Here is a 25,497-nt window from a genome sequence, read left to right as displayed (position 1 = left end):
CGGAGATGACTTGTTTTCTGATTCTAGGCTTTTTAGGCTATTGTGTTCTAATGCTAGTGTATAAATAGTCCAACTGGTATATGTGCCCAGCTGTGCGCAAAGTAAAATGCTTCAACCCCCTCCAGAGACAGTGGGGCTCCCCAGTCTCAAGCAGCTTTATTTTGGGGGTTGCGAGCGGAAAAGTTCCCCTGAAATGTGCATAACATGGTTATTGTTTGTTAATTTCCCTGCATTCTGCATGAGAACAGTCTCTAGTCAAAGCCAGATGTACTCAAATGTAATTATGTAATCGACAATTTCATCACAATATTACATGAAATGTTATTCTGTTCAAAATGCTTTAATTATAAATATCACATCCAGTGTTTCCCCTACCATTATATTATAATTCAATGAAGGAGCCTGCAGAAGACATTCACGAGTAAAGGCATGCTAGTCATGAAGATATGAATCAATGCATTGATGATATTGAATCAGTAATCACTGGATGGATGAACACCAATCCCATTGATGGGCTGGTACTCTGGAAGATTTCTACTTGATTAGTCTCCATTGTTATATTAGCTTCAGGCTCAATGTTGGTTTGCGTTGGTAAATACTAGAACTGTACTTAAGGTCCCTTCTCGCTTACATTTAAGTTTTTCCCGAGGTGATTACATCCAAGCAAAGAGGAAGATTTATTAATTTATAAATAACTATTTATGTTGGTGTGTCAGACTTTCTTTAGCCAGATTGAAAAGAGGAGAACTTTGGAAAATCCCTGTGAAATCAATCTCTGCTCAAAAATATTCGGTACAGTAGGATTTGATTGATGCAATATTGTGTTTGAAACCTAATCCCAAAGCCCGAAGAAGCAGAGTGGGATTTTCCGCACAGCTTCACCATCTACCAAGGTGCATGAAGAGTGAAAGGCTAGAAGAGGTCAAAAAGCTCCAGCAACTCTTGTAGTATGAAGATCAACTTTATTAACAAATTAGACCTACGAGTTTTGGCTTGTGGCCTTCATCAAGAAGGCGACAAGACTAAACTCGTCGGCCTAATTTTTTAATAAAGTTGATTTTCATACTACCTCAGGCCTATTCAACTGGCGGCCAACTCCAGCCCGTGGGTGACATCAGACTGGCCTGCGGAGCAGTTACTTTTACAATTAAAAAATAAATGTACACAGGAGGGACAACTTGTGAATGATTGTCATTGATGCTACAGTAAAGTGTTAAAAATAGCAAAGCTCTCCCGTTTGACAGAGCATCTTTGGTCCTGTGCTCGAGTCGCAGCATATCACAAGCTTGTGTTGTCAATGGATAAAAACAGCTTTCGTGCACTATACTTGCTTGTCGTGCCCTCGGGTCCTTAGCTTTCTGAAAATTTGTCCCCTTAAACAATATAGTTGAATAGCCCCTTACGACATCTTCATGCTGGAGCTTTTTGACCGCTTGAAACCTAATACCAGCCAATCTAATAGTGAATATCTATTTCTGGGGTAAAACTGGCCGTTCTCAGGATCGTAAACATACTCCTGTCCTTGCCTTTTGATTTATTTATAACTTCAGAGATCAGCAGAAAACAGAATTGTTTTCATACATTTCTATTCTGGATGAAGAAAACACAAACACTGAAGTTGAATTGTGTCCAAGAGCTCATAATTATCAATACAATGAGCTTCATCCGGTCGTCAGACATGCAGCCAACCTACAATAACAGCAATCAGTATGTTTTAAGACGAAAAACCCCTGAGAGCAATTGTATGGGACTGTTTTGAAAATCTTTCGATGTCATGTGCCAGTTTTGCCCAAATGCGGACCTGTGCAAATCCAGCTCTGCAGACAAACATGGAAAAACATCACCCAACATTTGACCTCCATAACGAGGGTTTATGGAAGAAAAAACACGAGCTTTGAGTGAGAGAAAATAAGGTTTGATTTCCCAAGTGAGATTGGCATAAAAAAATACTCGACTGGCAGTGGAATCTTTCATGCTGCCAAACACGTGCAGAATTCAGCCAACAGTGTACAACAAAGCTGTTCCAAAGCTCTTGAACTCGGCATTGGAAGGTCATTGTCCATGTAAAGTACCGTGGTTAAAAACTCACGTTGAATGGTCTGAGACTGGGTGATATGAATGTTCTCAGGGGGTTTGTGCCTCGTAAAAAACAGGGTATGTTCTCAATAAATTTCTCTTCATGTAACACTTCATATAACAGAAGTATTCAGATTTTATTATCAGCTCTTTATCTTATAATGGCAGTTTTTATACCATACTCTGGTTGCATGGTGTGCATTTATTCCTTTAAAGTTTGGCTGAAAACAGTTGATCTTTAATTAACATTTATGAGATATCGATATCTGTTTCAATACCACAGGATTTAAACCCAGGCCGCCTTCGAGGGTTATAACCTCTAGTCTGTACATGGGGTCGGCGTACTAACCTCTAGGCTCCAGCCTAGTGAGCTGGGTAAGGCCCTTTAAGTGTTCCTCAATCTTGGAACCCATCGGAAATCATTTATTATCTTCTGATGCTGTTCCTCTGGGAACGGAGGCAAATTGAGTAATTCTGGTGTAGCCAGTGGATAGCGTGAAACGACTTCCAGCTAAGATCTGTGCTGTGTGGCATTTGAGTTTCATATTCTGTCATCACATCCCCCAGCAGTAAAGCCTGTTTCTTGTGAGTCTCAGTTCAACAGTAGATTAAAAGTTACAAAGATGGCTTGCCTCACTGTTGGCTTCCTTCAGTTATACATTCAGCAGTACAAACCCTGGTGATTTTGTTTGGCATTAACAGGCCTTATGTTTGCAGAAATAACATCATGATACAAAAGATTTTTCAGGTCTGATCTTAAGAGGAGTTTGTTGAACGGAGGTTGACTCGATCATTTCTGGCATTTCAGGCAGTCAGGGAATCTAAACTCTGATTGGCTGTCGTGACAGTTACACCGCCTTAAGCAGTTTTGTGGCTCAAGATGAAAAGTTTGATATAATAGATTATTAGCAGCACTTTTTTGGCGGCAGTAGCTCAGTTTAGAGGGACTTGGGTTGGAAACCAGAGAGTCGTCAGTTCACGTGTCCGGTGCGGACCAAAGCATGGAAATTGGTCTGGTCGCTGGAGAGGTGCCTGTTCACTTCCTGAGCACTGCCGAGGGGCCCTTGAGCGAGACACAGAACCCCCGCTACTAGCTCAGGAGGCGCTAGCTGTTGGCAGCACTCTCACTCTGACATTTCTTGGTTTGTGCACACGTGTATTTCTGCCTATATATATATATATATAGCATGTTCAACAACAGAGAGGAAATTTACTTTCCCCTTCAGGGATTAATAAAGTTTCTTCTTCTAGATAGCCGAGATGTCAATAGCATGAATTGTGTTCTGCCTGCTTTTGCTGCTAAGGCTCGGATTACAAGCTTACTGCAAACAGTAACGAGAAACATCTAGACTCTGCGTGCAGATTCAATGATTAAATGTCAAACCAGTAGATACAATTGAACTGGACATTGAACTAATTGGATAGCTCTGCGTCACATGTTGTTCTTGAACTCCTTATTATGAACTCTCAAAGCCATGCATTATCCCTTAGTTATGTAACTGTTGTCATGTGTAAGTAGTAAAGATAAAGACAGAAATGCTAACACAGGAGGGGTCAGTATTGGGGTCAGTGTTGGGATAGTTCAGTTTCAGAGTTATCTATCTACAGTTAAGATGTCTGTGTAGGTTCACTGGCATCTAGTAAATAAAGGCAGGGCTAGCTGAGATGCTAAAGCACTGACTCATTAGCCACACTTCCCTCCACACATGAGAGCAGGTTCAGGACTAGAAAGGACCTTTGTCCCCTGGCTGGAGGCTGGGATGAATGTGTGTGGTGACATCAATCAGGTATTCATGACAAACTTACACACGCAGGGGGTATCGACTTTCAAAACAGCTATGTGTGGGAAACATGACATTAGATATCTCAAGTTTTAGTGACTAATTTTCTATAGAAAGACAGTAAATATATAGCGTATACCCCGATTATTTGCTAAGATGTCATTTAAACCCGTTCAGATTCTGTAAGTTGCACACAGAGAAGGTCAGAAAATCTAAATGAGATTCATGACAAGTAACTGGACATAGAAGACAGGGGTAAGAAGCTCTTCCTCACGTGTTCACAGGGAACTTAAAGGAATCACAAGAGATTTAGTTTCTCTCTCTTTGAAAAGATACTCAACTGTTGATGTATGTTATGATCTCATTCAAAACACCCAGGCCAGTGCTGGACATGAAGTCTGTTTTACCTTATTCACAAGTCAAATAGTTTATGAAGGTGTGAGAATTAGGGATGTTCCTGGCGACTAATTTCCCTCGCAATTAAAATTTGAACGAAAATCAGACAAGTCAAGTAGTCTAAAGTAAGAAAACACTGCATGTGCTTTGCAGTCATTGTATTGATGAGCTGCATCATCACTTCACACGGAGCGGGATCCAACAGGGTACAAACCAGGGCTTCCCAAAGTTTTTCTGCCAGAACCCACTTTGGCAGCTGAAAATATTTTCAAGCCACCCCACCCCTCATCATACACACACATAAACATATCGTCATAGACTTATCACTCGGTCAGTCACATCTTTGCTAACAGATTGCTATACTTTTTAGAATTTATCTCAAACATTGTTTGCAAAAAGTACAGAAAGGCAACTTAAGTCACGACAAACTGAAAAAAAATTACAGAGGAAACAGTTAAAAGTTATACTGCAACATGAAACTTGCATGAAGTTGCACAACAGATATTGCTTTAAATTGATCTTTTTCTTAAACCCATCTCTCTGAAGATGAACAACTCCCTAAAAAAATTATAAAAATCTCTTGCTATAATTTCAATGACTGTAGCTTCTTCTGTGCTACAGATCTTCTCAAGGCTGGGATGCAGCTATAAGACTGACACTCTTAGAACATTTTCAACAACTAGCTTTCATCTGTATTTATTGGTGCAATTGCGGAAGCCCCTCTCTGACACAGATAGGATGTGGCAAAAGGAAGAGGTGTGGCTCTCTTCATTACCCACTGTTGTACACTGGACGCTCAGGGCGAGATATGACTAAAACATGTGCCTTTATTACAGTAGTTGTGACATCTGATGTAGATCACTAATTCATTGTTAGCCTTATCTGGAATTCCTCTCACAAAATTGTCGATGCTTGGCTGGCAGTGCTAAAAGCTGTGAATTGTTTTTACTAAGCCTCGCGTCACACACACACACACACACCCCCCCCCCCCCCCCCCCCCCCCTGAAATATGAATCTTTCAGTGTAAAGTAACTGAGTGATTTGTGTTGTTTTTTTCTGTCCTAGCTTTGGTCTCAACACCTGTAAAGCTTTCTCTCTTGTCTATTTACATGCATACAAATAGCAGCAGGAAGTAGTGTCCGTCTTTAAAGAGCCCATATTATGCCCTTTTTGGGGTTCATATATTTAATCTATGTTCCTACTTTTGTACGTTCACAATAGCTAAAGTCCGAAAAAAGTGTCTGTTTTCATGTACTGCTCCTCCTTGCTCCCTCTACGCTCTGAGTCCGTCAGCTACGCTCTGCTGAGCCCACACTGCAGAGCCCCACGTGGGCCAAGTCTGCTCTGATTGGTCTGCCGATCCGCTCTGTCGTTATTGGTCAGTCGCTCAGCACGGTTCTCGGAAATGTCCCGCCTCTTTTACCATATTTGGAATGCAGCCACTGGCACCGTCCGAGGGGAGCATAAACATTAGCACCTTTAGCACTACTGTGCTACCGCAGGCTACGGCATATCGGGGGCGTGCTACAGAAGTTAACGGGCTTGCCAATGGGCTTAGATCAGTGATCTCACACTGACAATGACGTCAGACTGACAAATTTTTATCGAGGGGGCTAGAACCGAGCGTTACATGCGGCTAATGCTACAGCTAACAGGAGGACGTAGGAGAAGCCGCGTTTCCGCGGACTTTGAATTTTTTCACATAGATGTTCCTAAGAGAGCATAAAGAGCATATAAAACCAGAAAAACAAGAATATGGGACCTCTCCATTTTGGATGTATTTTTTACATTTATTTAGTGATCAACTTGTGACCTTTTTGAGATGCTCTATCTAACTACCTCTAACCTCCTCCTACTCTTGAAAATATCCACATTGTCTCTGGCACCATTCTCTCTCTGCAGCTCATTTGTTTATTTTCAGCACAGAGATATTAGCTCAATGAGCGGAAGAGCAGTTATGTTTAATTGCTGCAGGCTCTCGTCTCCTGCGAGATTCCCAGCATGCCTTTCTACACGAGTATGAGAAACTGGCTACACCTTCAGCTGAAGCCCTGATGATGTAACAGTCTGGATGAATCGTGTGTGTCCCTGCCTGGCTTCTGGGCTAATGCTTGTCATTTTTTCAGCGACACGAAGCACAGTGAGCGTCTGCCTGTCTGGAAGCTCAGCTCAGCTTTACAGTCAGACAGCTAACAGAACTGCTCCTCTGATTACTTACCAGCATCCAAAATACTTTAATACCTACATGGCGCTTTTTCAGAGACTTGTGTTACACTTATGGTAAGGGTACAGGCGTTGACATTCACCTCATCTATGCACTGGTTTAGTGCCCTTTGGCGCCCACTGAAGGTCTCTGAGTGCCACTTTCGAAAAACTGTTTATTGACATAACCAGCTTTGCGTCAGACTTGTAGGCTACTGTTCTCCCCAACTTCAAGGAGCGTGTCCAATATTTCCTCAAGTTTGGTTTCTTGCCTGGTCACTGCCTGGTTTCTGGGCACTCTTTTTCTCTTCTAAGCTTTATCCATCACCGTCCTCTTCCTCCTATTTAGTCAAACCGTACCAAGACATTGGTGGTTTGCTGTCAAAGTTAAGTGGTGCTGACTGCCGGGGGGCGAGCGACAGGATGCAAATTTGTGTTTTGGCTTCTGTTTTTGGAGAAGAAACAAATCAATCTTTTTAGAGGCTTATGATTTTCAGGATCGTAACTGAAGAAAGAATGGAGTACTGGTCAATATTAGGCAACATTGGAAACATTTTTGATCAGCACTGGAACTAAAAAAGTAGGTGTGGGACTCTTGCTAAACTCTTGCGTGCTAAAGACTAAAAGGTATTTAAATGGTAATGAAGCAAGTTCACAGTTATGTTGCTCATAGATTCTGTCTTTCTTGGGAATCATCCAACTCAGAATTTACATCACAGAAGCTTCAACACACCCTGATGTGTCTCTCAGCAACAATGATGTTTACCTCAACCTTACACCTACTGTGTAGTTGACACATTGTGTCCTCTGGTTTCCTGCTATATTGATAAATCATTGTTATTGGCTTTTATGTAGGGAGAGTCCACTTCCTGCTTGCTCATCCATATTTCAAAATACCACCAACAAGGAGCATCAAAACCACACTTTTTATATCTAGACACAGACACATAAAGGACTCATGGTGTTCATGTGCTTCTTTTAATGGCAGCAGTCAATATAACAACTGAACAATTATTTGAACTTGTAACCGTCCTCCAACATGTGGAATTCTTTAAAATGATGACGGAAATCCTTGGTTACCTCCTGAAGTAGACACTGAAACTACGCGTCCATCACTGTAAACTTGTATGATAGAGAGCCACAAAATGAAATTGAATTTTCAAAAATTTTAAATTTGATTCTTTCACCATAGATGCTACAAAAAGTTAAAGGGGGCGGGGGATAAAAAAAAATACATCAATCAATGTGAAATAGAAATTATATATAAAAAAATAATTAAAAATCACATTGTTTGACTCTTTCAGACTATTATATTTGGTTAATCAGCCGTTAATCCATCCAATTTTCTTCCTCTATTCCGAGGTTGCGGTGCGTTTGTATCAAGCGCAGTAAGCCACCTAGACGCCCCTCTCCCCAGCAAAGGTTTCTAGCTCCTCCTCAGGGATTCTGAGGCGTTCCCAGGCCAGAGTTTGGATCCGTTATTTCTTAACTATCCAACAAAACATTGCTCCTCCTCTAGCAGAATAAAGATTAACTAATTAAGTGAACCCTGGGTGGTTAAGAACACACTGTGCTGTAGATGAATGTCGAGTGAGACAGTAAAGTCTCAACAACACCTGCAGTGACCTCTGACCCCTGGCTCGCCTTCAGGACACCCACAGAGCTCCTCTTTTTCCTCTCTTTAGCTGCTGTTGTTGTTGTTCCTGAGCACATGCTGTTTATCTCAAACACCTTACAGTAGCATCCGTGCATGCATTTCTAACGTGGGTGGTCTCTGGGATTTCTGACTTCAGTTACTTGTGCGCATGTTTCACTCCCGCTCTCATTTTCTGATGTCTCCAGATGTTTTATCTGCCAACAATCCAAGACCAAAGGAGAATGAGTTTATAATATTTAAAAGAGGAAAAGGAGTACATTCTTACAGTTTAGAAGCTGAAATATTTGACATTGTGTCTGAAAAAACCTTGTAACAGTTAATAAATCTTCAAACTAGTTAACTAATTAGTTTCTGCAAATGGACTAGATTAATCACTGAATCCTTTCAGCACCGTTCCACTCAGTGTTACGATGCGTGCGGGCAGAGATTAGGGTGCTGGGATGCTGCAGCTGCCTGTAGATGGACAGTTGCTCTGTCACTGGAGAAACGCCAACTGGAGCAACAGTAGCAGCGCGGCAGTATGACTGGAATGACTCGGCCTTACGAGCAGCACTGACCCGACACACAAACACAACAAGTGTTTCTGGGCAGCTCGGCATTCTCCGGATGCTGATGGGTTTTTAAGTCCCTCCATCTGAGCCTGAGGCCCCCCCAAAGGCATTAAATCTGTGATATTATCCACTGTTCTGACACCATTTATGATCATGCATGAGTGTGTGATTGTGTTATGCAAGCTGAGCGATGCAGGGGGCTTGATTCATCATGCTGTGGTGTCTGCTTAGTGTGATGCACTGTAAAGTTACGTGAAAGTTCCTTTAAACATTTCTCCAAATTGTCTCAACATTTCAGCTTTTGTTTACATGTTCCTCTGAGTTCAAGTGTTGGTGTCTAAAGAGCTGCGGGGAAATGAGGAAGAATCATATCATGATTATTTACAAAGATATTTCATCGCAGTATGAGTCATTATACAGTCTAATTATCAAATTTGAATATAAATGTGTAGATTAACTGAAGAAAAAACTATTTAAATCATCAATAAGTGACTTTGTAGGGGTCACTACAAAACAAAATACCCCCAACCCTCAAACTGTGTGAGTGTGAAAAAGGCTTTACAGTGCGTGCTGTGCAGGAGTTTGCCATTATTGATGGACTCTTTTAAAATAGATTATTCTACTTTTGTTTGTAGACTTTACTTAACAAAGAGTCTTGTTGAGTGACACATCTGACTGTTAAAAGGAAGCCGGGTGAGTTTGTTTGGTCAGAAAACACGTATTAAACATGTACAGGACATCGTCTTATTGGTCCAAAATCCATGAAGGAGAGGTCCGTTTTCATTCAAGCTCAAATCATCCCAAACAGCCATCATAACAATGATCAGGGATGTTTTCCATCTTCAAACACATAACATGATGACACCATTTCTAGAGCATTGATTTTTAGATTTCTTTGTTTTGTTAAAATGTTTTTTAATTCAGGGAGCATTCAGAAAGTAAATCTACGTATAGCTTCAGATTCCAATATATCTTGAATAGACCAACGTCGGCCTAATAAATTTGGTTGACCTACATGTTGGTCAGGCTTGCATTCATCTGAACATTGCAGCACTTGTGATTCTGTAGCACTTAGTTGACCTCATTGTAATTCAAATCATATTTTAATCTATTGTGAAGCCGTCATATTTGAAGTCATAAGAATTAGCATGTCATAAAACTAATGCTTTAAATTAAATCAAAGCTGTGTCCAGTTTTTAAAAGTTCCAGGCTCCCTAACCATCCACACAAATGTTTTTTAATAGAATATCGTCCCCTCTCTCGGCAGTCAGTGCGTGACGTTAATAACCCGATGATTTGGTTTCATAAGTGGCACAGTAACTTATCCTTGTACGGCAGTCTGGAGACACACTTTTAGTGAGAGGATTTCATCGATGTGAAATAGTGCTTCAATAAAAACCCAATTTATTGTTGGTACAAGGCATATCTGAGAAGCTGCTTTGATGTTTTTCCTCGGGCTGTGTAACCATCCGTTCACTGAGCGGGATGTGTTGTGTAATTGTCCTCTGTGTGGCCTTTTCCGGCCCTTAATAATCACACAGGTTCAAGATAAGTTGTTTGACATGAGAGGGATTAATAGTGTGCACGGCTGGTTTTTAGGGGGGAGTGTTCAGTCCGGACAATCCCACCGCGGAGTCCCAAAAAAGGGCAAAGCTGTCACCTGAGAGAAAATCCCAACAAAATGACTTTTGGGGCGATGCCAAACCTCTGGGAGGAAGGAAGGTGTTAGGGATAGAACTCCTCCTTCAAATATCCCAGGCGGTCTTGTGTCAGTTTAGAGTTTCATGAGGTGTCTTTGAGGATCTTTCCTGGCTGACCTGGAGGATCTTTATCTGTCAGTCCTGGTCTGAGGTGGAGGACTCCGAGGCTGCAGCATGCTGAGGCTGTGGTAGGTAACTGGAGGTGGTGGTGGATGTTTTCTCAGGACAACTGGTCCCTGACTCACAGTTTCCCATTAATGAACGCTTTGTCATCTGCTTTACTCACTCTCTGGCCGGGACTTTAGGTCAGAGTGGACTCCATGGTGGCTTAAATAAATCCGGCGCTTCTTAAATATCATAACAGTTGATTCACAGAGGTGGATCTTGCTGGATTATCTTTTTTAATTACATAACCAGGAATGTATCACACTCATTGTTACAGCATGCAACAGGCCCTGAAGATGTTGGCTTTTGCAGCTAGGCGTGCTTTACTTCTAAAAGGTGACGCTCCTTTCTACTGTTGTTTTTGCTCAGGTCAATAAGAAGAGGGAGCTCCTTCTCCTTCCTGACACCAGGACCTCAATGGGACTTCAGTCTGGTGAGTAAAGGCTTCGTATTTTCCAGTTTGCAGATCACAGAAGTTCTTGTGTTTCTCAAAAGGTGGTACTATACATCCTCAGGGTGTACTGCATTTATTTAAAAATGTTGTATTCGAGAAATTCAGATTCCTGAAAATACTATAATGGTGAAAATGTCAATCTTAGTGAGATAAACCACATTTTATTTTTTCGTATTCCTAATTTAGGGCCCTGAATGTGCTCCACAAATGTTTGCCTCTGCAAAAGTCCACTTTTGTTACGGATAACAAATAGTTTAAAGGAGGTGTTCGCACATCCAACTTCATCTTATGAAGAAGGCATGTATAGGACATCAAGCAATCACATTGAAGAGAAAAAAATCCTGCCAATACTTTTTCTCATCAGCAGCAATTTATTATAAAGATATCACAGAGCTTCAGTTTCAGTCTCTCTGAATTGTTTTCAACACTTGACAAAGGTTCAGAGGGACTGAAACATTGCGATTTTATTTCCACTTAATTGGCGATGCAGAGGAAGAGTAGTTTGTGGGATTGTTTTACTTCTCAATGTTACAGAAAACAAATAAAAGAACAAGACAGATTCATGGTTGAAATGTAACAACAATGCAGCTGAAAAACGCAGAGACACACAAGAAAAGAAGCAAACATCAATGATATTCAGCGTTTATGAAGAAAAATGTTTTGAGCTAACTGCATTCTTAAATTGGCCAACAGCTGCATGAAGCCAAGTTTTCTTCTGTAGCAACTTTGTTGTTAAGTCAATCAGATGTTACAGGGTTCCCTTTCTTATTCTTATTCTTAAACCTGAGGTTTTCCATGGTGTTTGAGGCAGCCATTATGTTAACCTCTGCATGAAGGAGTTCAAAGTTTGGTGTACAACTGACCACACACTCCAACACAGAGCTACACCTCAACACTTCTGCCCAAAGAATCTCTAACTGCACCAGATCCAGACATCTCTCCACCAAGGTTATTGAAAGATATCTCAATAACCCTGAATTGCATATGTACTAGATCTGCAGGATATGTTGTTTCAGCATCAGAAGCACAATGTGTGCATGTTCTTATAGTCACATTACAGGAGGTTAGGTGTCAAGTGAGGCAAATGACCTCAAACGCATCATGCTTCAGCTTGTTTGCTGCTCGATACAAAAGTTTAAACTCTCATGGTTCTCATTTTACATGACTAATCCAGAAGAAAAGTCAGTCTGATATTATATTACAAGTTCATCCCCTTCATGAGAACACTGAGGGATCGTGAAGTCATTCCTGGGACGCTCTGAGGCCTGACTATGACATGTTTGTCACACATTGCTCATCCAGCATAAAGAACAGGAAGATCGGACATGAATAAACAAAGCAGCATCACACATTTCCACTCATAAAAGGTTTATTAGGAATGAGTCGATTTTTCCCCTAAATATCTCTCCACCTGTTCTCTAGACACCTGGAGGTGGACTGAACCAAGTGTGTATGGACTGGGGAGGGGGAGTACTGTTTGTACTTGAAAGGCATCCAGCTGATTAATTATTTCATGCATGAAGTTCTTTAAGTTTTTCATGCATAAGGAACAATGCTAGTATGTTCTGAGATTTTTGTGGTTTGTGTTTTCATAACTCACCATTTATTGCAGAAAAAATAGATACTGCAACGTTAAGTTTTCTCAAATGGTAGGCCCCTAACTTTACAAGTTATGTGTTATTGGGCATAAAAACTTGAGGAGTTTTTCAAGAGTTTTGTGCAAAGCAACAACAACATTCATAGCTTTTTGTTCTCTGGTGTCCACTTTGGTCCTAAAGTGTTCATAGAACTGTGGAAAAGCTTGACATTTTAACTGAATATGTTCAGGAATCCCACAGAGGTTAATCAAACTCACCTACAGCTACTTTAAAGAGAAAGAGAAATGTGCATGGTGGTCCACAGGGCAGACAAAACGTGAGCGCATGCCTTGGATTTCTGCTTCGTTTAAACACAGCTCTTGTTTGATGTTTGCATTTCGTCTACACGTTTACTTTGACCGTTTGCCGTCGTCTCAGAGAGCGCTCCTGGCTCACCCCTGTAGTGTCTTCTGTAGCACCCCTTCCCATCATAACGATGTGTTGGAGCTTTAAATTTTGTCTCACAGTTTTCAACACAGTCTGGGAAACGGCGGCTCTGTTCTTTGTCACGGCGCTGAAGCTGCTTCTTTGTTGGCCTACAGTCACTGTTACCCAGATTAAATATCCAGACGGAGGACTTTGAACTGTCGACACTTGATATTTAACACTAAATGAGAGGTTAAAACACTCGAGAACGGCTAGTTCTGGAGAACATTTGGAGCAAATTGCATATAACGCCAATCCAATGGGCAATATGTGTAAATTGTAGCGTCTTTATTTGTACAGCGGGCTCTAAAAATATAGCTTCAAATTGTCTAATACAACTTACTATTTAAAGCTCAAAAAATTAGATTTTACATTTGCAAGAAATCAGAGTGTACAGGAACAAAAACAAGTCTCTTCTGTATGCTCTGCAGGTATTCAGAGACAGAGGGAAGGTGTCCGCTGTTACGTTGTTCTTGTGTGCAAAGATTGAGGTGCAATGCCACAAGTCAAAATTTGAACCTCTTAATGTCGTTGTTTTAATTGTCTTGTGCAGCTGGTGGCTTTCTGGGTGTTTTCTTAACTTCAGACTATAGTTCTCTAGTAGGGCTTTGCTCAAAAAATCTATATTTCAAAATAGCATCATGTGCTCCTTGTAGATGCATGTATCCATGCAGATGTTACAGAATCGATGTGGCTGCAAAGCTGTGATGACAGTTTTGAAAGACAATTGACCTATGGTGTTGTTCAGAATAACGGCAAAGCCCTAGCTCTGGGATTAAAATATTTTAATGTATTTCTAGGACCTCTGAGGACAAGTTGTAGGATCCTTAATATGCAGCCGCTGTTATACTCAACGATAAAGAACAGCTGTTTTCTGTGTGGGGCGTGGTCATTTTCCAAATTCTAAGTATATCCCGATAAGTATCATAACTTGGCCTCTGTATCGTGATATGTATCGTATCATGGGGTTGGTGGAAATACCCAGCCCCGTTCTCTAGTCTGAATTTCAATTTCTGTTAAATTGACAAGAAAATTAGTCGCTAGGAACATCTCTAATTGTGACAACCTTATTTCATGTTATTGTGATCTCTGACAATGCTCCAAGTGAAGAGCTGGTTTGAAAGTAATTGTGTATAGGAGAGTACTCCCCGTCTAAAAGCTTGTTTCTCTGACCTGTTTTTAAGATGTGAACGTGGCCGCTGTATTCAACCTTCAGCAATCACCTGCTTTGATCTTCATAGCTTAGTGTAAGGAGTGCTATCATCAGAGAGAGAGAGAGAGCTATAAAATCTGCTCTAAATTCCAGGCCTGCTTCTCTTTTGGTCGCGCTCAACACTGGGTGTGTATCTCCATCTAATTCCTTACTGAGAAGCTGCTCTGACTGCTGTTACGTGTCTCCTTCCTGACTGAACAAGGCCCGCTAATGTATCAAGAGACCAAACGCTGGATAACGTGAAATCCAGCCTGCTCTGATTTCTCCCCCCCCCCACCCCTCCCTAACTGAGGAACATAATGGCCTACAAACCTCTGCTGCCTCTAATAGACTGGCCTGCTTTGTGGTTTACAGTCGGCCCTTAAATGAGACGAGCTGATTAGAAACAGAGAGTGAACAGATTAGACGGCGAGCGGCATGACGAGCGTGGAGGCAGTCCAAGGGTTTTTACAGCTGCCTGAAACACAATCCATCGCTGATCTGACGGCGGAGCAGGGGAAATAAAAGCAGCGTTAGAGAGAAAGCCAACAGCTCTTTATCTCATGCCAGCCTTTGATTCTCAAACGTGGCACGCTTAGCTCATCCACCAGAACCATGTGCGCCTCGTTAGCTCGCCCTTTCAATTTACTCCCCCGGTTTTTTTTTGTCTGTCGTTTATAAATCCACCAAACAGCCAGCGATCAAAGAGTCCTGGAAGTGTCTTTGTCTCGTTGCCTCTCTTATCTCAACCCTGCCACTTTAAGCTTCAAGGTTCTGCCAAGGCTTTGGATAAAGTTTAGCCAGGTTCTTTGGCTTTTGAAGTGGTAAGGAGGAAGGGGGGGGTTGGGAAGGCGTGCGATGGCCCTGAGGCGAACCTTGGTGAGCATTCCCCGGGCGCTTGGTGCATTCCCTCAGACTACATCAGGTACGAGGCCTCTGGGGGCTTTCTGCCACGGACGGGAATGTGAGTCAGGTTTCAAGCCCAATGCCAAGGTGGAGCACATCAAACCCAACTGGCGTTTGGTTGGAATGTGAAGGTAATTAACGGCGGCGAGAGTCAGATTCTGAGTCTGTTCATGCAACAAGTTAAGGCGGACGGAGACGTCAGCCTCCGGAGTGTCTCGTCTGATAAGAAGCATTCCAGCTTTAATCAGACGATTTAATATGAGGCACGTCAGCTCTTTTCACGCAAACTTTGATAATTGTTGTGGTAAGGCCTTGCCCATATCAACAGCAATTTATACTCAAACAAAGACTGACTTCTCCAACCGCAGACTGTCTGAAGATTCCTCAGCATTCCACCGAGAGGGGGATTTAAATCACCCAACCCCTGATAACACTTAATGCATCCAAGGTGCTGCTCGTACTGGATCAGCCCCGTGCACATACGTCCCACTTTGATGTTGCTTTGCAGCTGTTCAGGCTCTTGGATTCATGCCAATCAATAGTTGATAACACATGTTGGAGAAAATTACATTTTTCTGCCTGTTTTAACAAGCTCCCTGTGATGTTTTACAGGCTTCTGACTGTAAATCCAATCACATGGATGTATGTTGCAATGCCGCAGATATTGCCCGTAACTGATCAGTTTTGAATAATTTCAATAGAGGCACAAGATCCAAGCGTTCAGAACATGCAGTTTGTTGTTGTATACATGAACAGATGTCAAACTACACGTCCCATGTCACTGTGTTAAAAGCAGCTGAAGGACGCATGGCTACCAAATGTTACATCCAGATGTGAAATAATTTGATTGCAAAACTAAATAGCCCTTCTAAAGATTAGGTTTTGTTTTTTTGGTGTATTCAGTGTCCTTCTGGATCAGTTTATATTTGTTGGAAACTTCAGAATTTGTGTAAAAGCAACATACCTGGGCAAATTTAAAACAATCATGGAAAACATGCCAATGCATCTTTAAATAAAGCGATTCAAGATAAAGCCTGGCACACACTTGATTTTTAAAATGTGACAGAACCCACACATGTCGACAAATCATGACAGATTTAACAGATTTGTTCTTACAGTGTGTGGTGTGCAACGAGACGGCCAACTCAGCACACTGCGCACTAACAGATTATTTCCCCAACAACCAGAGTCTCAAAACTCGTAATCCTACGCGGCCAAATGCGAAAAAGTAAACAATCATGACGGTCAAGCTAATTGTGACTAGCTGTTAGATAGCAGATAGGGAAGGTATAATCACTAGCCCTATTCAAACTGCTGCTTCAAGCCGCGATACTTACGTCCCTTGTGCTTACAATATCAGAGGTTATTATTGCAGTACAGTTGAGTTGTGGTACTGGTATCATGATACTCATCTTATTGATAGATTCATGCCATAAGCAGCCCCAGTTTAAGATCAGCAAAAGTTCAGAAGCCTTGAACCTTTCTACTCTGGGCGGCCATACATTGCTTTGCATTAATTATTTGTGTTTGAACTATTTTATTCAAACAAGAAGTCTGTAAAACATAAAGCATGCAGATGTATAACAGAGGCCCTTCAAAGTACTCTGCACTGTCTGAGAAATGCAGTAGACATTTTTAACAATGAGCAATAACTTAAAAAAAAAAGTATGGAATAAATAGAGCGTATGCAGGAGGTGGCTGAATGTTTCCCCTAATAACAGCCCGTTTACAGATCTCTGCAGAAGTCTGGGGGCATGTGTAGTCAGTCAGCAGAGCAGGTCATGTTTTACTGTCATTAACATGTGACTGAGATGAAGCAGAACAATGATGGGAGGGGGAGGTTTGGGTTTTTCTCCACCCAGCTTGTTGTAACGCCCCCACCCACCCCCTCCAGCAACAAACATGTTCCCGCTAAATTCAACTGAATACACACTATTTAATGCATGACCATTGTACAAGACGAGCCCATTGACTGTGTCAGTTTGATGAGCAGACTTCAACTAGTTTCTGTTCTATCTCTCTTCCTCTCTGTACAGTCAATATTGAGCTTCCTCTTCACCAGTTAAACATTTCTGGGTTATTTATTATCTAATCCAGTCCTGGGTCAGAACAAGAAGCTTGTCAGGTCAAAGGATTTTTTCTTTGAACATGCAAACTATGATGTCATGGCAATATGAAGTTGTTTGAATCTGGCAGGTCGAAAAAAAACAAGCAGGTACTCAAAGAAAGAGAAGAAAAAAAAAACCTTTATTGTGGGTCTGAAGGTGTTGAAACTTGTGTGCCGTGTTCCTCAAGTCTGTTTCTTTTGTCTGCACACATCATTGTTCTTTCTATGTAACACCCAAATCTGTCTTCGTAGATGACTAACAGACTGACCTGTCCCAGGTCGCGGCAGTTTCTGCAGCCTCGGCGGTGTATTGAGCTAAGAGGGAGGCCGTGTTTGTTGAGTCACCCTGTTTACGTTGAACCCAGCCCACCTTTTGAACAAGTCGCTGCTTGGAGTGTTATTCCATCTGCAAGCTGCTGATGGAGGGGTTCCCAGAAGTGGCAGGAGCAGGACGGCTAATTTTCTCCTCCTTTCCCCCCCCGTCATGTCTGTCTTTGCACGGAGATAACTCCACAGCCGTTGTGTTTTTTTTTTTTATCTTCTGTGTAAAGTTAAAGCTTAAGGCAGTATTTAACTTGGAGGGAGCTTTCACACTTAGCACGCACACTTCAGGGACGACGAGCGGCAGACTGCAGCTGACACTGCTGTTCAGGATTTCCTTAGTTTCTCTTTTCAGACAGATGTTTTTGCAACCTAGTCTTAATGTTATTCTTGTCACATATACTCTATAACTCCTACTCATACACATACACACACACACACACACACACACACACACACACACAAAACTGTTCAATCAGCAGAGTGTGAAAAGTAGATTTTCTGCCAAAATACGGTAAAAACATGAAGCTTTCCAAGAGTCGGCCTTCAGATTTAACCTCAGTGACCGTATCGTGTGCTGGCTGTAGCTTTACACGTTTCTGATGTGCCATTAATTTGATACTCAGCGCAGGGTTTCCAAAGTGTTTATTAGCAAAACAGGCAACCTACGTTACCTGGATCAATAGTTATTTCTGCTGACGTTAGACAAACTTTTAATACAATTTTAATAAAACGAACACATGCACGTTACTAAGTATAGGAGAAAGGGAAAGAGGAATTACAGCATTTTAGCATCTTTTGAGGTCAAATAGGTGAAAACGTGTTTTTAATTCCATCACTTAAAGCAACAATGTGAAACTTCTCCACCTTAAAAAAGTTGTTCTACAGTCGATCCAATAACAAAAAGCCAATTTCCAAAGATCGGCCCGGTTGCCTGCCAATAGTAATATAAGTTTGGCAGCGGAGCCGAGTGTTCTTCCGAGAAGTTGGTTCAGCTTTACGGCACCAGTTAGCCCGTCTGTGCACGGTTTGATACAATGACTGAGGCTAAGAGGACGAGGACGGTGACGGTTGACGCTAAGAAAATGCCAGAAAATCATCTGACCTATCAGGAGCAGCTGATCAGGCCGTCATCCTGCGTCGGTGTGTACTGCACAACCGAGCGCCTGGTTCAGCCCGTCTTACAAATCAGATCTGAATCATTTTTAAATCATACAGTGTACAACCAGCTTTATAAGGGTTTTAATAAATTCTTACAATCCACAAAAACACTTTTCAAAAATGTGACGCATGCAGGAGTTCTGCACTTCCCATGTGACCCATTTAATCCCTTAAAATAACTTTTTGTAAAGTTGAAGAACCTCAGGTATACTATTTATTTATAACTTGAGTAAAAAGGTATATAACTGTTTGTGTAATGAAGTTTTATCACTGTCATTCTAAAGCATCCTATCATAGCATTTAGTAGAAAGTGACAGCAGGTGATGAGCCCCTAAAGTTTAAAAATCTTATCCTTTAACTGACCTGTCCTGTTAGCCTGTTAGCTTGTCAGGTAATTTCTTAGGAAGCATTTAAATCGAGCGCATTATACAAATTATGCAATCTTTTGTTGTCATTAGCAGCTTTAAACAAACTCTCTCTGCTCGTGGTCATTTCAATGCAAACAGTCAACAACACCCCCTCCCCGAAAACTTGTTTCAAATGTTTGTGGAGCAGGTTACTTGTAACATTTTACCAATGTGGGAAAACAAACAGGATATTCTCCCCACAGGCATGCACACACACACACACACACACACACACACACACACACACACACACACACACACACACACACACACACACACACACACACACACACACACACACACATACACACTCAGCTTAGTCATTCATCATTAGCCACCCCTGACCATTATGTGTCCATTTTGGCCCTCCTCACCTCGCTGGTCAATCAGGTCTTGACGTCCTGTGAGTTTGGCCAGCAGCAGTCTGGCCTGCATGCTTAATTGACCGCAGCGAGGGCGCCCCGGGGCTCCCAGGGGCCTCCAGGGCTTTAACAACCGTCCTCATCCTCAACGGGCCAGACTGCTGTTCTCACCTGCTAACTGACTGCTGCCTCACAGTCAACATGCAGGTGTTAGAGTGCCCCGCTGCCTAATTAAACCTTTCCTGTTCCCTGCAGGACCTCCAGCAGTGTCTATTGAAACTTTTACAACAGAGCTACGGAGGCAATGAGCATAATTAGCCTGAAGTACGACAGGGCAATGGAGAGGTCGTAAATTGCTCTACATGTTGAGGGTGATAAAATTCACCCCGAGACAAAGATGTGTACTAGAGCCACACAGCAAAGATAATACATGCAGTGTGTTAGCTGCTTCTATTATGCAACTGTGCTCTCCAAGAAACCTGGAAGAGGTTTCCAAGCATTTTCTCCAGGGGACACCATTACAATCTTTTTTTTTTTTTTTACAGGGTTCCCTCAGATCCTAAATGCCTTGTTAGAGGTCTCAAACTTTAGATGTCACTTTGACTCAGGCATGTCTTAATACTTCTACACTGTCCAGTCAGTGTTAAATTAATTTTTAATTATCTTTATTGTGGCTTTGCTTGTTCACATGACAATTCACTGAATTTACAGCAGTGTGTTACGTGAACAAGCCCGTGAACTGGGGGCGCTGGTGTCCTATGCGCAGAGTCCCGATAGCAGACGGCCCGGGTTCAAATCTGAGCTGTGGCTCCTTTCCTGCATGTCCTTCCCCACTTTCTGTCTCTCTGTCTCTGTCTCTGTCTCTCTCTCTCTCTCTCTCTCTCTCTCTCTGTCCCTGATTTCTGACTCAATCCTGTCTCTAAAACGGCATGAAAAGCCCAGAAAGAAACCTTTAAAAATATTAATTATAAATCTTTTGATTTGAAGAGATGCAGGAAATGTAGGTTCAAAGAAGGACAGAAGATGGGGAGATGGAAATTTAAAAGAAAATTGGCTTCAAGATTAAAATAAATGGAAATGGTCAGCAGGGAAGAACAACGATTGTCATTATTTTTTTAAACTTTGGGACAATGAGAATCAAAGCAGTTGAGTCAAAATCAACAAACATAAGCACAGATGCTTATAAGCACGGCAGAAATAGTATAAAATAGTATCTTTTTGTGCGTTAAAAATGTCTTAAAAAGGCGTACATTTCAAAAAAATAAAGTGTGCAGCAACCCTGATTTGGAGCTTAATCATACATTTGTTTACTGTAGGCTTCAGGAAAGAGGGAAAAAAGTGAATAAACACGAACCCCTCAAACTGTGACGTTTGAATGATTCACAAACAATGTTCCAGTCATGCACTCTGAATCTTCCAGCTAACATCCTGTTGCTTAATTTTTCCACAGAAACGAAAGCGAAAAGAGAAGGATGACAGCGACGCCGTCAGCCTCTGCAGCTTCGACTTCAAGGTAAATCAACGTCATTATCGCCGGACACACCATCACACGTCACCCAAGACTTATTTTTTGGAGCTTGTTTCAGCAGCACCCATTTGTCTTTTTAACCCTTGTCGTAGTGTTGAAGAAAAAGTTGGTGATATGAACACAAAGACTCATACAACAGGAATAGATGTCCTCAGGTGTAGGTACACAAAGATTTAGATTTGCTCCTGTTGTGTTTTTTTAGCTAGCAGCTGCACAACAGGCTGTGATGCCTGCGAGGTAATCTGTAGGCATTCATGACAAAATATGCAAACTTAAAGTTCTTGTTTTTGCCAATGACAAGTTAAAAATTAAGTGTGTTAAACCGAAAGGATCCTTAAACATCTAGATATTTCTAAAAGGTAGGATGTGTTTTTTTTAACTGTAGAATATTACAGCCACCAGACTCTGGGCATTTTACTCTAAAGCCATTTTCACATCTGCACTCCAGAAAATATCTAGATAATTTCAGAAGAACTGCTCTAGATATTCTCCTGACCTGGTTGTTCACACATGCACCTCACAGCGGGAGACTATCCCTATCAGACGGGGGGGGGGGGGGGTCTCCTTAGGCAAGATTTGACGTAAAAATAACTACGCAGAAGTAGCGGATGAAGCAACACAGTCTGCTACACGATGCTATGATGAGAACATTACCCTTTCTATCAATGCTACGTGTAGTTGAACAGAATCTCAATGTGAACTAAAGAGTGGAGAAGAACATACTGGAGAACAGGAAACATAATGCAGCAGGTTCATTAGGAGATGGTAGAGGTGGCGTGCAGACAGTCTATGGTCGTGCAGCGATCACAGGGAATAAACGTCACCACCCCCTCCCACTCGCTCCAGGTGAATTCTCCTGATTATATCCTGCTGCGTTCTCACGGAAACTTACTACTAGGGGTCTGAGAAGAGAAGTCAGAGTGAAATATTCGGCTGTTTGTGCGACCGGAGGAAACTGCAGTTCTGGTTTTAAAGAAGTTTGAGCAACTTGAGGCCTTTGTATCTTTGTCATGGTAACAGACACAGCATGTAAACTAGGCCTCGTATCTAAGTGTCTCATCTGTTTATACATACAATCTTAATGAGTAAGCATATCAGAGGAAGACATCTAGATAGAGCCATCATGTGTTTGTTTGGAAGAGGAGCCAGTCGAGTTCTGCTGTTTGTTACAAAGAAGCAGGTTCTTCTCTTTGAGAGATGTGAGGCTGCAGGACTGGCCCGGTTGGAAAATACGCCTCACTTTGTGCGTGGGCGTGTGTGTTTTAATGAGCACTAATACATCTCTCAATGTTTTCTTTATAACCAGACCAAATGTAGTTTCATTGTGATTTCCTCCAGACACGTCGGTTATCAGACAGAAAATGTTTTTCTGTTTGTCGTCGCTCTCATATTTGGGTGTAAAACTCATCTTGTGCTGAGGGTTACACAAATGTACTGAACGGTTTATAGTGAACCTGGGGCCTCTCGTCTTGTCCCCGTGTGTGTGCATTCAGGCTGTTTTTGACCTGCGCCCACATGAGAAGGATTAGTGTAGACGTACAGCCTGAACTTCTGTAACCAGTCCGATCAGTTGCTCTGATTTTAAACTAAACAAAGCTCAAACAGAGCTGTGCAGAATCGCGGGGCCGCTCCTTGATTCATATCAGCACAGCGCCCAGCGTTCTGCCCTGACTTTATTTTCTTTTTCTAATTGAGCCTCTTGCTGTGCAGATTAATCCCCGCACACCGTGTTCGCCTACAGACGCAGTTAGACGAGTTAACCATTTGGCTGCTGGTTTACGGCTGAACTTTGGCTCCGACTCCAAATGGAGCTTTTGTGTTTATATCACAGTTATGAGGCAGAGCCTTAGAAAGCTGCTCTTTGAAGGAATTAAGTTTAATTAGATTAAAAGGCTGCAAACATTTACAGTACTTTATAATTAATGAGTGTCTCTGACCGCCAAATAAGGTCTTCACGCGTTCTCTTCTCTGGCCACCAGTCACAATCTGAGGACATTTTATTTATTATGATATATGACAAAAAAAAGCAGTTTTCATATGTGACACTAAAAACGTAAGAACATACAAATAAGAACATATGTGTTGCTTGAATAATTTTGTCAGTGTTTGATTGTCATGAAACTTTGGTGCCTACTTGATTTTTTACACTTCTATTTGAAAATAGTGCATGTGGGCTGTATATGACTGATAGTGAATCGTTACAGGATATAAATAAGAATTCACTGTGATTGCACATTGTGTGAATAACTAGTATTATATAAATAAGTAGGGATACACCGATGTACGGGTTTAATGTCAGTATCGGCCGATATCTGCCCTGTTGACACACATCGGTAAATAGTGTGGCATGAGCCGATGTCAGTAGACGATGTTTGTATGTTTTGTTAAATCAATTTACTGCTGTCATCTAGTTCTCCTAACTACTGATTCAGGGAAGAAGTGTTTTGACTTCATTGGGCAGGACAGTGGATAGAGTCAGAAATCGGGATGAGAGAGAGTGAGTAGGGAATGATGTGCAGGAAAGGAGCCACGGTATTTAGATATTAGAGCAATGGCTAAGGAGAAGGGGGATTAGATCATTTGTGACCCTGTGTCATCCATTCAGCTGTACCACAGAGCTGACGGATCGTCGTGTCCTCAGACTGTCCTGGACGCCCTGCTCTCACTCTCTCTCTTTCTCTGTGGTTTTAATAGAGTTAGCAACGTGCTCTCCACAGGCTCTCCCGTCCTGCCTCTGATCATGCCCGAGTGCTTTTTATGATGTTGTCACAACATGATCTTTACTATAACTGACGCACATGATGTTTTAGGTTTCATCACCGGAGCCGCAACTCGAGTCTGAATTCTCTGAAAAACTCAGAGCTGGAAAAGTTTAAAACCCTTTGGGTTCTTTCATTTCACTGAAAACTTTGTTATTTGAAGATGTCAGAAAAAACAGTTCTGGTAAAAATGTTGCACGACAAGCGTCAGGGCTGAAAACTGACTTAGAATGGAACTTAGAACTCACAAGAATGGTTTCCAGGAAAAAGACGAGGAATCAACTATCAGTTCATGAAATTTAGAATATGGCCGCCTTTTTAAATCACCTTATATTTTGATTTATAAAGATATACCATGCAGTTATGTGTCAGATTATATATTGGAAAGAAACAAAATAAAAGGATTCTGAGCTTTATTTTGTTAACATAATGTCTTTGTAGTTAGTTTTGTCTGATAATTTACAGAAGAACACAAATTCATGATTAAGCCACTGGAAACTAAATGCACCTTTATCCTCCTTCATGTATCTTTGTCATATAGCGTCTTATATGCATCATAGGAAGAATCTGAAAATGATTAGAAATGAGTTATAAAATATCTCATCTAAGTTTCTGCAAACTGAGGTTGGAATGCTCGCTTTTGGCTCGGGTATTTTAATTAATACTTTTCAAAAAACAATTGTAGTGTAGGTACAAGTATCTTCAGTTAAGTTAGTGAGTAGAGAAGTTGTCACAGAGGTCCAGGTCTAGGATGCTTTTTCGCTGCAGACTGACAGCAGAAACCTTTTTCTGTGAGGAAGTCGAACAACTTCTTAATGTCTTCAACTTCCTCGGCCGACGGGATGTGCTTTGGACCCATTTAGCCCGGTGTCATTAGTTGTTTTAGCACCATTAGCTGGTCAGCAAGCTGTTAGTTTAGCGGCTAGATTACTATCGACAACTAGCTCCGCTCCTGCTTCTTTTAGTCCTTTTTACAGCATTGGCGTCTTATAACAGACCAGAGGTCAAACTGGTGGTCTCATCAGAAGGTCCAGTGTCCGTAATCCAAAATCAGCAATCAGGAAAAAAAAAAAGATGTCCAAAAAAAAGCCAAACAAAACACACAGGCTGTGTCTGAAACTACATACTACATAGTCAAAATATATAAACTCCATACTAACCCGACCGTTCGCATGCCGTTAGCAACATACTAAAGTACTGGTCACATGGTGTACTTCCGGTCCGAGCTCCGTTCAATGAGCTAGCATCAAGCTATCAACAGTATGCAAAAGTTCATTTCTAATACAGCTAGGTAGTCATTTTAATATCATTTGGAAACATGTAAAATGTATTTCAGCGCAGCACTTTTATTTTAAACCACTAGTTGGCTGGCTTAGTGAGCTCTGCTATTGGACAGTCTGAGAGCCGCAGAGCATTATGGGAGATTTTAGCATGTCCAGTACGATACCGATTTATACTTGCCGATCTAGTAAACACTCGGGTATTTCTCGTATACACAAAATTGCACGCTATGATTTTGGATCATACTACAATGTGATGTAACATTAAGTATGAGAGTTTCAGACGGACAGGAAGCTGTATGTGCCCAGGATTGCTGTTGTATCATTCTGTATGGTATTGTGAGTTTTCCTACATTTCCCATCTCTTGTTGCACATCAGAACACTGCAATAGTTGCTGTCGGGCCTTTTGTACCTTTAACTGGCGACCC

The 25,497-nt window shown here is 41.6% G+C and overlaps 1 protein-coding gene across 2 annotated transcripts in view; it reads left to right on the top strand.

Annotated features, from left to right (window-relative positions):
- Positions 1-25,497, top strand: part of net1 (neuroepithelial cell transforming 1) — a 40,484-nt gene that overhangs the window by 1,499 nt on the left and 13,488 nt on the right. The window contains exons 1-3 of one of the 2 annotated variants that reach the window (XM_061029225.1): positions 10,523-10,551; positions 10,898-10,961; positions 20,952-21,014. In XM_061029225.1, coding sequence (XP_060885208.1) covers positions 10,538-10,551; positions 10,898-10,961; positions 20,952-21,014 — 141 coding nt within the window. In that variant the 5' untranslated portion in view covers positions 10,523-10,537. Of the gene's footprint in view, positions 1-10,522; positions 10,552-10,897; positions 10,962-20,951; positions 21,015-25,497 lie in introns of those variants that run through there. The other variant, XM_061029224.1, reaches the window with a different exon arrangement.

This window comes from Labrus mixtus, chromosome 22, assembly GCF_963584025.1.
Source record: "Labrus mixtus chromosome 22, fLabMix1.1, whole genome shotgun sequence".
In the NCBI taxonomy this organism is placed as follows: Eukaryota; Metazoa; Chordata; class Actinopteri; order Labriformes; family Labridae; genus Labrus; species Labrus mixtus.
This window is presented reverse-complemented; position numbering and strand designations above follow the sequence as displayed.